We start from the raw sequence: 15,421 nt of genomic DNA, 5'->3' as shown, positions 1-15,421 counted from the left end.
ATACTTTTTTGCCCCACTGTATATATATATATATTATTACCGTTTATAAATGTATTTTCATTTTGCAGTGAGAAATAAGTGTTCGATCCCTCTGGCAAACAAGACTTAATACTTGGTGACAAAACCATTGTTAGCAAGCACAGCAGTCAGACGTTTTTTGTCATTGATTATGAGGTTTGCGCACATGTCAGGAGGAATTTTGGTTCACTCCTCTTTGCAGATCATCTCTAAATCATTAAGATTTTGAGGCTGTTGCTTGGCAACTCAGAGCTTCAACTCCCTCCATAAGTTTACTATGGGATTAAGGTCTGGAGACTGACTAGGCCACTCCATGACCTTAAAGGGAACCTGTTACCTCAAATTTGCAGGATATGTAAATGCCTTTTTTCCGGTCCGATGGGCGGCATTTCATCTTCATTTCTCCACCCCATCCGTCCCTGTTGTCCGCAATATGTTCGAGAATTAGAGTACTTGTCCTCCATAGTTCGTGCGTGCGCAATGCAATCTTCGCGTACTATGTCCCGGAAGTATTTCGCTGTGTACTGGGACATGGTGTGCGGGCGCATGCGTAATAATGCTTTTTGGCTTTGCCCGCAGTTGGGCAAAGCATAAAGCGAAGATTGTGCGAGCGAAGATTGCATTGCGCACGTGTGAACTATGGAGGACAAGTACTCTAATTCTCGAACATATTGCGAACAATAGGGACGGATGGGGTGGAGAAATGAAGTGGAAACACCGCCCATCGGACCGGAAAAAAGGCATTTTCATATTTTCATATCCCGCCAATTTGAGGTTACAGGTTCCCTTTAATGTGCTTCTTTTTGACCCAATTATTTGCTGCCTTGGCTGTATGTTTTGGGTCATTGTCTTGCTGGAAGACCCAGCACGACACATTTTTAATGACTGGAGCTTTTTTTGGTTTTGTGTTTTCGTTTTTCACTTCCCTCCTTCCCAGAGCCATAACGATTCTGTCCACGCCTATTGCGGGCACATGTTAGCTGTTCAAAACAGCTGACATGTCCCGGCTTTGACGCGGGCTCGCCGCTGGAGCCTGCATCAAAGCAGGGGTTCTGCCATCGATCGTACTGTTCCACCCGATGTCAGAAAGGGATTAATGTCCTGGCGGAGGGAAGGAGGTTGTCACTCAGGATTTTACGGTACATGGCTCCATCAATGTAGATTAGCAAAATTAGGATTATTTAGTCTAGAAAAAAGACGACTGAGGGGCGATCTAATAACCATGTATACTGTAAGTATATAACAGGACAATACACATATCTCTCTGTTTATGCCAAGGAAGGTGATGATCACTGTGGTGAAATATGTGTGTATATATATATATATATATATATATATATGTGCAGTGACCTTATGTATAGGTATTGTATAACTAGGAACATCTGTCCTGAAGGCTGCAGGTTCGCACCCAGGTGTTAATATTATTTTCCTGGGACAAGTAGAATTCTGTCTCCAATCTCACCAGGGGGTCCTGCTGGAAGCCAAGAAGAAAGGTAACATTTAACACCTCCTAGCTCTTGGAAGAGAGATGTTAATTACAGCCTGATAGTATCTCTGTGGGAACCTTTAAGGTACCTTCACACATAACGATATTGTTAACGATATCGTTGCTATTTGTGACGTAGCAACGATATCGTTAATGAAATCGTTCTGTGTGACAGCGACCAACGATCAGGCCCCTGCTGGGAGATCGTTGGTCGCTGAACAAAGTCCAGAACTTTATTTCGTCGCTGGACTCCCTGGAGACATCGCTGGATCGGCGTGTGTGACACCGATCCAGCGATGTCTTCACTGGTAACCAGGGTAAACATCGGGTAACTAAGCGCAGGGCCGCGCTTAGTAACCCGATGTTTACCCTGGTTACCATGCTAAAAGTAAAAAAAAACAAACACTAGATACTTACCTACCGCTGTCTGTCCTCCAGCGCTGTGCTCTGCACTCCTCCTGTACTGGCTGTGAGCCGGAAAGCAGAGCGGTGACGTCACCGCTCTGCTTTCCGGCTCACAGACAGTACAGGAGGAGAGCAGAGCACAGCGCAGCGCTGGAGGACAGACAGCGGTAGGTAAGTATCTAGTGTTTGTTTTTTTTTACTTTTAGCATGGTAACCAGGGTAAACATCGGGTTACTAAGCGCAGCCCTGCGCTTAGTTACCCGATGTTTACCCTGGTTACCGGCATCGTTGGTCGCTGGAGAGCGGTCTGTGTGACAGCTCTCCAGCGACCAAACAGCGACGCTGCAGCGATCCGAATCGTTGTCGGTATCGCTGCAGCGCCGCTTAGTGTGAAGGGGCCTTTACACAAAGGATCTCAAGAGAAAATAATATATTCATTGGGGACGCGGCCGTGGTCCAATCAAAAACCAAGCAGTTATGATATTAACCTGAGGGGCTAGTCTAGAAACCTGTCCTCCAGACCAAAGCTACAAATTAGACCTGTACACAGAGAAATGTGTTCACATAATGGGGGCAGCCGAGCTGGTGTGAGCCAATCTACATTCATCCTACCCTCAGGGAGCAGAAAGCAGACTACCAAGTTAGATGATTTCTGTAAATTTTCTCCTGTTATTTTGTACTGTTTTGCATACGTTGTATGTCTTTTTATTATCATATTTTTATAACTTTTCTTACTGTAAGCACTGAACCTTTTTGTAGTAAAGTATAAAACTTTAACAAGTTGAACCTTGAATGTTCTAAAAGAATACATAGCCTAAGGTGTGTGAGCCTTATGAGTGGTAGACATTATTAGTATTAATATTTCCGGGATTCATCGCCCGTGTATTCGGTGAGTGGTGGCAGCATGTATGAGCGGGTGTGTGGCCTGGATCGGTGTGTGATTTATGCTCCCATTACAGCATAGGACAGAGGTTGAATGCTGGACTGAGAGAGGGGAGATAGATTAACCCTTGCAGGCACAACCCGAAGTCACATGCTGAGAGCGGGCACGTGACAAATTAGTTACACCACGGAGAAGGGATCCGTGACAATCACAAGGGGGCATTCTCTTCGTCTGGAGGAGAGAAGGTTTTTCCACCAACATAGAAGATAATTCTTTACTGTTAGGGCAGTGAAAATCTGAAATTCCTTGCCTGAGGAGGTGGTGATGACGAACTCAGTCGAGGGGTTCAAGAGAGGCCTGGATGTCTTCCTGGAACGTAACAATATTGTATCTTACAGTTATTAGGTTCTTTAGAAGGACGTAGATCTGGGGATTTATTCTGACAGTATATAGACTGAACTGGATGGACAAATGTCTTTTTTCGGCCTTACTAACTATGTTACTATGCATCCATTCTGCCGTGGATGCGGTGAAGTAGCCCTGTGCCCTTAGCAGAGAAACACCCCCACCGTGTTTGGAGGAATTCTATGTGACTACAGACTTCTGATTTGCATACATGGGGTCGCGTGGTGACTAGACATGTGTGGCCTCACTTAATAAAAATGAACTGAGCGAAGCCGGACAAAATTAGTCGGAATGTGGCCAGAAGTATACAAATCACATATGGTACTTGTGCTCACATGACCGTCCACTCTTGCCACCAACAAGGGGAATCCTAAAAGTGTGCAGTGTATACACTGTGAGAATTCAGAAGTCTGCAAGCCATGTAGTCAATCCTAACAGTGTGCAATATACTCACTGTCAAGACTTTGCTCTGCTTGTAGGTTCCAGCAGTCATCACATGGTCACTTCACTCATATGCGATTTTCATACTGACAGTCATGTGACAACTACTGTAACTTTTCTTCCTGTTTCTCTCAGTTTTTCACTCAACAAAATTGAGAAAATTAGGAAGAGCAGGTCGCTGGCTGTAAGTGTGCAAATTGTATACAGTATGTGCTTGGCACCAAACAGAAATCTGGCCCTGGGGGCTGGAAAAACTTGATACACCTCTGATGGACACATTCAGATCCCATTCACACACAGCAGATTTAGTTACAGATCACTGGCGGACACAGACAGAGGAGGGCCCCTGTGCAAGAACAAAATATGGGCCCTTGGCAGTCCAAAAGCTCATCATAATGCAAAAGTCTACCTGCTTTGGAGGTAGAAATGGGCCTCCATACCTCTTGGGCCCCTGTGTGAATGCACAGGCTGCACCAATAATATGTCCGCCCCTGGGTTAGATGTATGCTTCTCTTCCATGAATCCACTACTAATTTTGGCTTCAAAATACTGATGCAAAATAATCGTCCAAATCCACAATGATGATGATGCCGCTCTGTGTCTTTGATTTCACACGGTGCACTTGAAGCATGTGCTATTTAGATCAATGTCACATGAGCGAGCGTAAGTTATGTTCCTTGTACTGTGACGCTGTGTGCATTATCCTTGTAATTTATTGTTGTGTTTATTATTTCTGTTGTGTGAGATCACCAATGTCCTTACCCTTTAGCTGTGACCTCACTGTTTATCGTCTGTTTATCTGACATCTGCTCTGTGTCATCACTGTGCACATTATTCTAACATCGTGACATCACTATGTGTGTAACTCATGTTTTATGCATCCTCTATGAACAGTCATACATGCTGATCAGAATTATTGTGCAGTAACCCTTTTTGTAAGCATCACTTTGGTTATGATATGTGTTGTGACAGCACTATATTGTCAGATATGAACATCACAGTACAATAGATTACATGCAAAGTTGGTAGACTCTTAAGATTTTGCGTTTGGACAGAAACTGTAAATTTAGCCTCTGGATGATCCTGGGAAACAGTTTTAAGGTAATGTGTATTGTTAATACACACCTTAAAGGTTATTGTTCGCCATACTTTGGCTTCCCCATCTGAACACAGCATGATGTAGGGGCAGAGACCCTGATTCCAGTGATGTGTCACGTACCGAGCTGCGTGATGTAGTTTCGATCAAATCACTGTCTTATCTGCTGCTGATCTAGCAGTTCTCTGAATGCTGAGCTCTGTATAACCCCGTCCACATCACTGAATGGCAGCTTTTTGTGTAAACTGTGCATAGGCAGAAAACTGTGGGGGAAGATCTGAAGAATATGGAGGACTAAATGGCAGCAGGTTTACTAGTCTTATTGTGAATGGAGCGAGACGGCACCCACTAGATGGGCTCTGTCTGGGAGTATGCATAACACATACGTACTCGCCGGTCCCGGACCAGAAACTGATGAATCTCTGTAGAGCACAGTGTGTGTGCTGGGGGATTCAGAGTCACTGCAGATTAATCAGTTTAGAAAGAACAACCCCTCTAAGGAAGAAGAAAAAGAAAATAGATGGAAAACAAGTAGCTGGGAAGGTGAAGTGAACTGCTCAGCCACACCAATGGGTCACCAAGTGCCTGTGCTTGGTTTGAACAGTCATTTTATACTTACAGACTCCCTTTAACCCCTTACCGGCATTGGACGTACTATACCGTCCGATGCCGGCTCCCCTGCTTTGATGCAGGGCTCCGCGGTGAGCCCGCACCAAAGCCGGGACATGTCAGCTGTTTTGAACAGCTGACATGTGCCCGTAATAGGCGCGGGCAGAATCGCGATCTGCCCGCACCTATTAACTAGTTAAATGCCGCTGTCAAACGCAGACAGCGGCATTTAACTACCGCTTCCGGCCGGGCGGCCGGAAATGACGTCATCGCCAACCCCCGTCACATGATCGGGGGTCGGCGATGCTTGTGAATGGTAACCATAGAGGTCCTTGAGACCTCTATGGTTACTGATTGCCCGTCGCTGTGAGCGCCACCCTGTGGTCGGCGCTCACAGCACACGTGCAATTCTGCTACATAGCAGCGATCAGCAGATCGCTGCTATGTAGCAGAGCCGATCGTGCTATGCCTGCTTCTAGCCTCTCATTGAGGCTATTGAAGCATGGCAAAAGTTAAAAAAAAAAGTTTAAAAAAATGTGAAAAAAATAAAAAAAACATAAAAGTTTAAATCACCCCCCTTTCGCCCCAATCAAAATAAATCAATAAAAAAAATATCAAATCTACGCATATTTGGTATCGCCGCGCTCAGAATCGCCCGATCTATCAATTAAAAAAAAGTATTAACCTGATCGCTAAACAGCGTAGCGGGAAAAAAATTCGAAACGCCAGAATTACGTTTTTTTGGTCGCCGCGACATTGCATTAAAATGCAATAACGGGCGATCAAAAGAACATATCTGCACCGAAATGCTATCATTAAAAACGTCATCTCGGCACGCAAATAATAAGCCCTCAACCGACCCCAGATGATGAAAAATGGAGACGCTACGAGTATCGGAAAATGGCGCAATTTTTTTTTTTTTTTAGCAAAGTTTGGAATTTTTTTTCACCACTTAGATAAAAAATAACCTAGTCATTTTTGGTGTCTATGAACTCGTAATGACCTGGAGAATCATAATGGCAGGTCAGTTTTAGCATTTAGTGAACCTAGCAAAAAAGCCAAACAAAAAACCAATGTGGGATTGCACTTTTTTTGCAATTTCACCGCACTTGGAATTTTTTTCCCGTTTTCTAGTACACGACATGCTAAAACCAATGATGTCGTTCAAAAGTACAACTCGTCCCGCAAAAAATAAGCCCACACATGGCCAAGTTGACAGAAAAATAAAAAAGTTATGGCTCTGGGAAGGAGGGGAGCGAAAAACGAACACGGAAAAACGAAAAATCCCCCGGTCATGAAGGGGTTAAGTACTATGCATCATGTCTGCTAATCTCCTGATAAAAGTCAGTGGCTTCAGAACCTGGGCGCAGCTACAAGGTCTAAACCTGACTTGAAAAATGTTATTCTGTTGTTACCCATCTATACAACCAACTTAGCCACCATTAAAACACGGAAACTTAACCTGGGTTCTGAATGCCAAATCTGCCAATCTTGACAGGAGTCTGAAGGTAACCCGTCAGGTCCTCTAAGGGTATGTTTCCACGTTCAGGAAACGCTGCGTTTTTGACGCTGCGTTGAGCCACAGCGTCAAAAACGCAGTGTCCAGATGTTACAGCATAGTGGAGGGGATTTCATGAAATCCTGTATCCACTATGCATTAAAAGACGCATGCGGCATACGCGTGAAAACGGACATGCGGCGCGTCTTATAAGAACGCAGCATGTCCTTACGTTGCAGAAACAGGTGACCTGCCAGTGACCTCAGGTGCAGATTTGGTGCAGATTTTACCTGCATAAAATCCTGATGCAATCCTGAACGTGGACACATACCCTAATTGTTCTCTACTGCTAATATTGGGGTATGGAAGCGGATTTGTGTATTCTGATAATGTGCTCTATATTCTAAGGTAATGTCCCCGATTAGTCCAACGAAACGCCTCTTCCCACATATTAGTCCTGCCTCAGACCCTTTCAGATCCTTTAATTATGCTTGCCCCTGGCAGTGATTGACAGCCTGCACACAGCCCCATCAGGATAGGACTGCTGGAAATCTCAAGTATATGCACAACATTCGGTAGTCCTACCATTAGGAGGATCGTATGGAGGCTGTAAATCACTGCCTTGGAAGTCTGATTAGAGGATCCACAGCGCTTTACAGACATCATCGCTGTCCCCAATGGAGCTCACAATGTAAATTCCCTATCAGTATGTCTGTGGAGAGTGGGAGAACCCAGAGGAAATCCACGCAAACACGGGGAGAACATACAAACTCCTTACAGATGTTGTCCTTAGTGGGATTTGAACCCATGACCCCAGCACGGCAAAGCAACAATGCTAACCACTGCGCCACCACACAGTGTTACCCACTGAGCCACCGTGCTAACTAGACAGGTCTGTTATTTAGAAATCTGTGCATTACATGTGTGTGATTTTTATTGGCCACAATTGGTTGCCACTCAGTTAAAAAATGTTGACTGAATGTCCTCGGTAACTTGTAGTGTTTGTGCACTGACAATATGTTCGGTAAGCTATGTATACGCAGAGGCGTATCTGGGGGGCAGCTGGGGCATGTGCAGTCGGGCCGCCTAATGCAGCGGTCCGCAGTGTCTCCAGCGGAGGCTCCATTCTGTCACCCCCTAGACTGAGTCTCAGCTGTTCTCTGTGCCGACTGTCAAGCTAACATCCGGCACAGAGAAGCTGCAGCGCCGGCTCCCTGTGATCAATTGTACTTGCGTCTTTCAGACACGAGTACAATTGAAGCTCTGAGTTTCGGATCAGCACATGATCATGTTATGTGATCATGCTGCCGACATCACTCGCTGGCGCTGCAGAGTCAGAGACGCAGATCGGTGGTAAGTGCTCCAGTGGAGCTTAAGACACCGAAGGTGCGGGGGGAAGATTTAATGTGTGTGGGGATGGGGGAAATTTATTGTGGGGGGGAGATTTAATGTGAGTGGGGATGGGGGGATTTATTGTGTGTGGGGAGAATTGGAGTGGGGATGGGTGTGTTTAATGTGTGTTGGGATAATTTGAGTGGGGATGGAGGATTTATTGTGTGTGGGGAGAATTGGAGTGGGGATGGGGGATTTAATGTGTGTGTGGGGAGATTTGTCATGGGGATGGCGGTGTTTAATGTGTGGGGGAGATTTAGAGTGGGGATGGTGGATTTAATGTGTGGGGGGATATTTGCAGTGAGGATGAGGGATTTAATGTGTGGGGAGATGTGGAGTGGAGATGGGGTTATTTATTGTGTGTGGGGAGATTTGTAGTGGGGATGGAGGGATTTAATGTGTGGGGGTGATTTGAGGACACAAAATGAAGAGCAAAGGGGAGATGGGGGGCATGTATGAGGTAACAGTACAGGGGGGATGCATGAGGAAACAATATGGGGGAATGGGGGCATATATGAGGAAACAGTATGGGGGAATGGGGGCATATGCTTTCCTCACGAGGAGAGTGATGTTACTACGTTTGGAAGCGATGAAGGATATCTTTTATCAGGTAATCCCCATACACACAACATGCTCACACTCCAGGCCACAAGGAGGAGCTTTTGATCCTATTTCTAGGTGACTCCCCTGCATATGCAGATATATTGTGGTTAGGAGGGAAGTTAGTCAGATTCTGTCAGAGGACAGAGGAGGAAGCAGTCAGACATAGAGTATCGGAAGGACTGAAGGAGCCGTGTAGCCAGAGTTGCTACAGCTCCTAAAGAAAGAGAATTAAGAAGGAAAGGACAGCTTGTGGAAAGTGTGCAGGAGAGCGAAGCACAGGAGAGTGATATCCGGGGAGACCAGCAACAAACGAGCAGCTTCTCTCTGAAGCGCAGATAACCGGTAGCCGGAACATCGAGGTAGAAAGGGTCTCTAGGACTTACAGCAGAGACCAGCAGGACAGCTGAACTGCAAGTTATCTGTCCGCCACACACACCTGTAGACACAGTAACACATGGAGCCTGGGGCGTGATAGAGTCCCTGTAAAAAGGCTCGAGTTACCTGTCATACAGGTATTGTCCTATCCTATATGGGGGACAGAGAAGAACTGTGAGGACCTTATCAGAAGCCATAGGCAGTAAGGGACTACAACACTAAGAGGAAGGCTTTTAACTCCACCTGGTAAAGGGGACTCTGAATTTGCTTCCAAGCTGGCCAGCCAGACTCTGCCTGCCCTGTGATCTGCCCTTCAGTAAACAAGGTAAAGAGACTGCAAACCTGTGTCCTCATTCTTTACTGCACCAGTCACGATCTTCCATCTATACACCGGGAGCCCTGGGGATATACTTCACCTGTGGGAAGTTATACCATATAGCTGCCATAACATCACCCCAGAGGACCCCTTAAAGCAGCATCGGTCCCCACTGACCACAGGTGGCGTCACGAACATAAACTTTATTCAATTTCCCTTTTACATGGGCACCCAGGGCCACAGACCGGGTCGCCACCGTGACACCCCACTGTGAGTACCGACCCGGTACCAAGTACCCCACAGCCCTGGCGGGGGACTCACATATATGAGGAAATAGTATGGGGGAATGGGGGGGCATGTATGAGGAAAGAGTACAGGGGAATGGGGGCATGTATGAGGAAACCGTATGGGGAAATGGGGGACATATATGAGGAAAGAGTATAGGGGAATGGTGGCATGTACGAGGAAACAGTATGGGGAAATGGGGGACATATATGAGAAAACAGTATGGGGGGATGGGTGCAGACAGTGTGGGGAGCGAATTGGGGAGTGCATGAGTACACAGTATGAGTAGCGATGTGAAAAATGTATGTGGACAGAGTACGGGGAGTGAGGCTGATGGGATGTGTGCATGCGTAGCGTGGGGAGACAGTGTAAGGGTACAGCCAGGAGGGGAGAGTATACCAAGGAGGGGGAAGTGTGATGAGAGTGTACAGTATAAATACTGGGCACTCTAGGGGGACACAGTAAGAGAGGACAGTGTGAAGAGGGGGCCAGTATAGAAAGGAGAGGCCAGTTTAAGAGCATGTACCATAAGAGGGACAATGTGGGGGTCATATTTTGTGCAGACAATATAATGAGGGGCATTTTTTTATTCAGGAGGATTATAATGACACTTCTATCTTTAAGGGCATCATGTGGAGATTTTCTGCAAAAGAGCGGAGGAGATGGAGGTCTGCAGAGATGAGCTGTGGATGAGGAAACTCATCATGAGGTCTGGACAAGATGAAAAAAAGAAGGAGAACGACTCCAGAGGCAACGTCATCTATAAGGTACCTGGATGTAAATGTTATTTGTGATACTCATGATTTTATTTATGTTAGGAGCATTATAGATGTCCATGTTTGTAATGAGTCTGCAGTCATTCTTTGTGACTGCAGATTTCTGACTTCTCACAGTGCGCACTGCACACTGCCAGGATTCTCTCATGCTGGCGATTTACATACATGCGGTCACATGCTGACTAGACATGTGTGGCCTCACTCAATGAAAATGAACTGAGCGAGGCCGGGCACGTCTAGTCGGAGTGTGGATACAAATCACATGCTTGGGCTGACATGACTGTCCACCGGCAAGGGAGAATCCTAAAAGTGTGCAGTGCATTAGTTGTGAGAATTCAGAAGCTGCAGGTTCCAGTAGTCGTCACATGGACACTTCACTCATATGTGACTTTCATACTTATGGTCCTGTGACAGCGAGCTTCTCTTCTGCTTCTCGGTACATGACTAAGTGTGCAAATCGCATATGTCCTGGGGGGGGGGAGGGGGGGCAAACTGAATTCTTGCCCCGGGTGCCAGAAAACCTAGATACACCTCATACGAGCAGACTGGCTGTCTAATAGGTAACAAAAAGTTTTGCTACTAATGGTAGCAGGGTGACCATAGTCATTACAATTCCCAGTAGCTTCAGATCAGCAGGTCCTTTCCTGGTTTATTCTCATATCTCCAGTTGTTGCAAAACTGCAACTCCGTCCCTAAGCCTAACTATAACCTAACTTACTGGGAGCTGTAGTTTGATAACAGCCATTTATTAGAGTAAGATGGACTCTTATAAACGGCAGTGTCACCTGCTGAGCGGGACCCTGGGATAACTAGACCGAAAGCAACATTTTCATAACATTTTGCATTCCAGAAGAACCATTGGACAAGAGGGAAGTACCTGGATCTTTGCGGACACCTAGGCATCCTTTCAGCTCTGCGAGTGAGATGGTTTTATCCTTGTTGAGGTCACAGTAGTCGGTAAAACGTCTGGCGCATTTCTTGGGTTTGGCTTTCTTCTTTACATATCTTTTGAAGGGTTTCATCTCCTTTTTGTTGATGTCTTCGTTGCTGTTGCTGTCTAGCTGGCTGAAATACCACAGAACTACACGTTCTTCCAGCGTGTGGTTGGGATCAGGTTCTGAGAATCTGCAAAACAATATTAGTAAAGTTCCCGGAACGGTTTGTCACAGCATTGTTATCAAAGATTGAATATCTCATCAACACTTTACTTTTATAGCAGGCAATTGCACAAGGAAATATGCAAGTGGGCAGCAAACTGGGCAGTTGCCTACGGTCTCAACCAATGGAACGGATGAATTGCAGTATTGTGTGGGCACAATATGGTTATATCTGGACACTGTATACCGGTATTATCAGAGCACTAAACATAATATTGTGTGGGTTCGCACTATGTATCTTCTGTAAAACTAACCATGTAAATTATTTTGGAGAAATCCAATTAACCATAGTTGTATTCATTGCACCTTTTGAAAACTACGGATGACATTTACTTAAGCTTATAGTCTGCAAAATGAGAAAGAAGAGGGACTGTGCTTAAGAGCAGAACGACATGATAGTGCTCCATCTTTTATCTCCAGAACGGAAATGTCGTAAATGCTTCTGTGATACCGGAATGATTAATGTAAGTACATACAGTGGTCTCTCAAGTTACAATCATAAACCCTTAAAGGGAATCTGTCAGCAGGTTTTTGCTATATAATCTGAAAGCAGCATGAGGTAGGGGGCGAGACATTGATTTCAGTGTTGTGTTACTTATTAGGCTATGTGCTGTTGTTTCAATACTATGAACATTTTATCAGCAGGAGATAATCACTGCCGGAATAGTTGCCTTGTGTATCCTGGTCCTATCACGCCATCATCGCTGATTAGCTGTTTACTGTCAGTATACAATGCATGGTGTGGATGGTGTCAGATTTTTCAGCTCTGCTACATGCTACTTTTAAAATCTCTGATTCCCTTTAACCCCTTTCCCACCTGAGACATATCCATTATGCATATGTCAATGTGACCTGGGATGTACGGATACTTCCCAGCGATTTTGTGCGCACACAGGCTGTACGCGCACGATCGCCGCCGGGTGTCAGCTGATTCTGACAGCTGACAACCGGCACTTGGTGCCAGGAGCGGTCCCCGCCCCGCTCCCGGCACTTTAACCCCTAAATGCTGTGATCGAACTGGATCACAGCATTCCGGGAGCAGACAGAGGGAAGACAGCCTCTCTGCCCTTGGATCGGAGACGCTGCAACGTCATTGCGGGGTCCCGATCGTTGCCATGGTGACCCGATGTCAAGTTACCAGAGATGGCAAAGTTGCTAGATCATGCTCAGAGCATGATCAGCAACTTTGTCAGTGCAGTGCTGACACTTTACATAGCATAGGGATGCTGCTGCATCCCCATACTACACAGGCGATCAGCCTGCAAAAAACAAAAGTCCCATAGCGGGACAAAGTAAAAACGTTAAAGAAAGTAAAAAAAAAAAAAATAAATAAATTGTAAAAATGTATATATTAAAAAAATATTGTACCCATAAATATTTTTATGAAAAAAACAAACAAAAAACAATAAAAGTACACATATTTGGTATTGCGGCGTCCAGAACAGCCCGGCCTAAGAAACGGTTCCACTAGTTAACCCTTTTAGTGAACACCATTAAAAAATGCAAAAAAACAACTCTTTCTCATACAGCCAAAAAAAAAAAATGAAATAAAATGCAATCAAAAAGACTGATGTAAATAAGCATGGTACAGCTGAAAACGTCATCTTGTCCTGCAAAAAACGAGCTGCCATACAGCTCCATCAGTGGAAGAATAAAGCGATGCAAAAATAATTATTTTGTCTATAAAAGTTTTTATTGTGTAAAAGTGTCAAAACATAAAAAATATATATAAATGGGGCATTGCTGTAATCATACTGACCCGAAGAATAAAACTGCTTTATCAATGTTACCACACACATGACAAAACCCCCAAACAATTCCTGAATTGCTGGTTTCAGTTCATACTGCCTCCCAAAAATCGGAGTAGAAAGTGATCAAAAAATTTAATGTGTCTCAAAATGATACCAATAAAAACGGCAACTCGTCCTGAAACATACAAGCCCTCACATGACATGAAATATGGAAAAATTACAGCTCTCAAAATATGGCGATGCAAAAAAATAGTTTTTGCAATAAAAAATGTCTTTCAGTGTGAGACAGTAGCCAAACATAAAAATCAGATATAAATCTGTTATCGCTGTAATCGCACAGACACGAATAATAAAGTCGCCTAATCACTTATACTGCATGAGGAAGGGCGTAAAAAATAAATAAAACCAATTCTTCACCTGCTGTTGAATTTTCCATTCTGCTTCCCAAACATCGCAGTAAGGCTTGGAGCACATTTATCCTGCACTTTTCGCTGAGCACTTACACTGTGATTTTCATGTAAATCTCTGAAATACGTGATTCAGATGCAACCCGTGGGGGAAGATTTCCTATAATGAGGCAGATGGAGGCACTGTGGATGCCATCTGGCCAATGATCCGGTAGTGTCCGTCTTTTTAGGATTGCATAAAAGTGCCGTAGGCCACAGTTTTCTGGACTTTTGAAAAGAAGGACACCGTTGAAGAGAGGCCAGACGAAGTCCAGAGTAACTCTGCTGCCTCATTAAAGTGAATGGATCCATCGGGGGTTTCATCTGAATCACGTCACTTGGCAACCTAGATGGAAACCCCAATGTAAGTGGTCAGCGTAGAGCAATGGATAAATGTGATCACAAACGTTATGTAAAATATTTCCAACAAAAGCTTCAACTCTATCCACAAGAAAAAAATCTTCCACTCAGGTCTATCATCGGTTAACAGAAATATAGGGGGCTTCCACGTTACTGGTAGTACAATGGCTCTGAAAAAACGAAATGGCTCCTTACCCCTCAGAAGAAATTCAGCAAATTCTGCGCTCCCAAATCCAAATGTTCCCCTCCCTTCCCTTTAGTGGTAAAAATGTGGTTATTTTTTCTTCAATGCCCAATGGTATAAAATTCACACCCATGGTATTAATGTGATCACTGCACCGCTAGATTAAGTCGATGGGAGGTGTAGTTTGCAAAAAAGGGTCACTTATAGGGTTTCTGCTGTTCTGGCAGCTGAATGGCTCTCCCAGTGGGTCATGGCACCTGCAAACCATAACAATAAAAACTGCACTATAGTATGGCACTGCTCCCCTTCTGAGCTTTGCACTGTGCCTGAAAAACATTTCCCGATTATATGATGGTATTGGCGCACTCAGGAAAAAATGGTTTGTTGTAAAAAAAATCCGCCCTTAGAAAAATTAAAAACTTGGGGCTAAAACAGCATTTTAGTGGTAAAAATGTAATGTATTCTTTCTTCACCGCTCAATGGCATAAAATTATGTGAGGCACATGTATTGTCAATATGATCACTGCACCCCTAGAATTCATTGGGGAGCGTAGTTTGTAAAATGAGTTCACATATTGGGGGGTTTATGTTGTTCTGGCACCTCAGTGGCTCTGCCAATGTGACATGGCACCCTCAAACCATTTCAGCAAAATCTGAACTCCAATATGGCGCCTCTTCCCTTCTGAGATTTGCACTGTGCCTCAAAAGTAGTATTCCCCCACATGTGGGGTATCGGTGTACTCAGGAGAAATTGCAGAACAAATTGTATGGTGCAATTTCTCCTGTTACTCTTGTAAAAACAAAAGAATTGTGGCTAAAATAACATTTTTGTGGGGAAAATGTGATTTTCTTTTGTTTTCACAGCTCAACGTTATAAACTTCTGTGAAGCACCTGGGGGCTCAAGGTGCTCATCACACATTTAAATATATTCCTT

At 44.6% G+C, this 15,421-nt stretch overlaps 1 protein-coding gene across 2 annotated transcripts in view; it reads right to left on the bottom strand.

The window, feature by feature from the left end:
• Positions 1-15,421, bottom strand: part of SMOC1 (SPARC related modular calcium binding 1) — a 424,008-nt gene that overhangs the window by 36,380 nt on the left and 372,207 nt on the right. For both annotated transcript variants that reach the window (XM_069731655.1, XM_069731664.1), the window contains exon 11: positions 11,466-11,713. In XM_069731655.1, coding sequence (XP_069587756.1) covers positions 11,466-11,713 — 248 coding nt within the window. The remainder of the gene's footprint in view (positions 1-11,465; positions 11,714-15,421) is intronic.

This window comes from Ranitomeya imitator, chromosome 1, assembly GCF_032444005.1.
Source record: "Ranitomeya imitator isolate aRanImi1 chromosome 1, aRanImi1.pri, whole genome shotgun sequence".
NCBI lineage: Eukaryota > Metazoa > Chordata > Amphibia > Anura > Dendrobatidae > Ranitomeya > Ranitomeya imitator.
The sequence above is the reverse complement of the archived record's forward strand: the minus strand, read 5'-3'. Positions and strand labels throughout refer to the sequence as shown.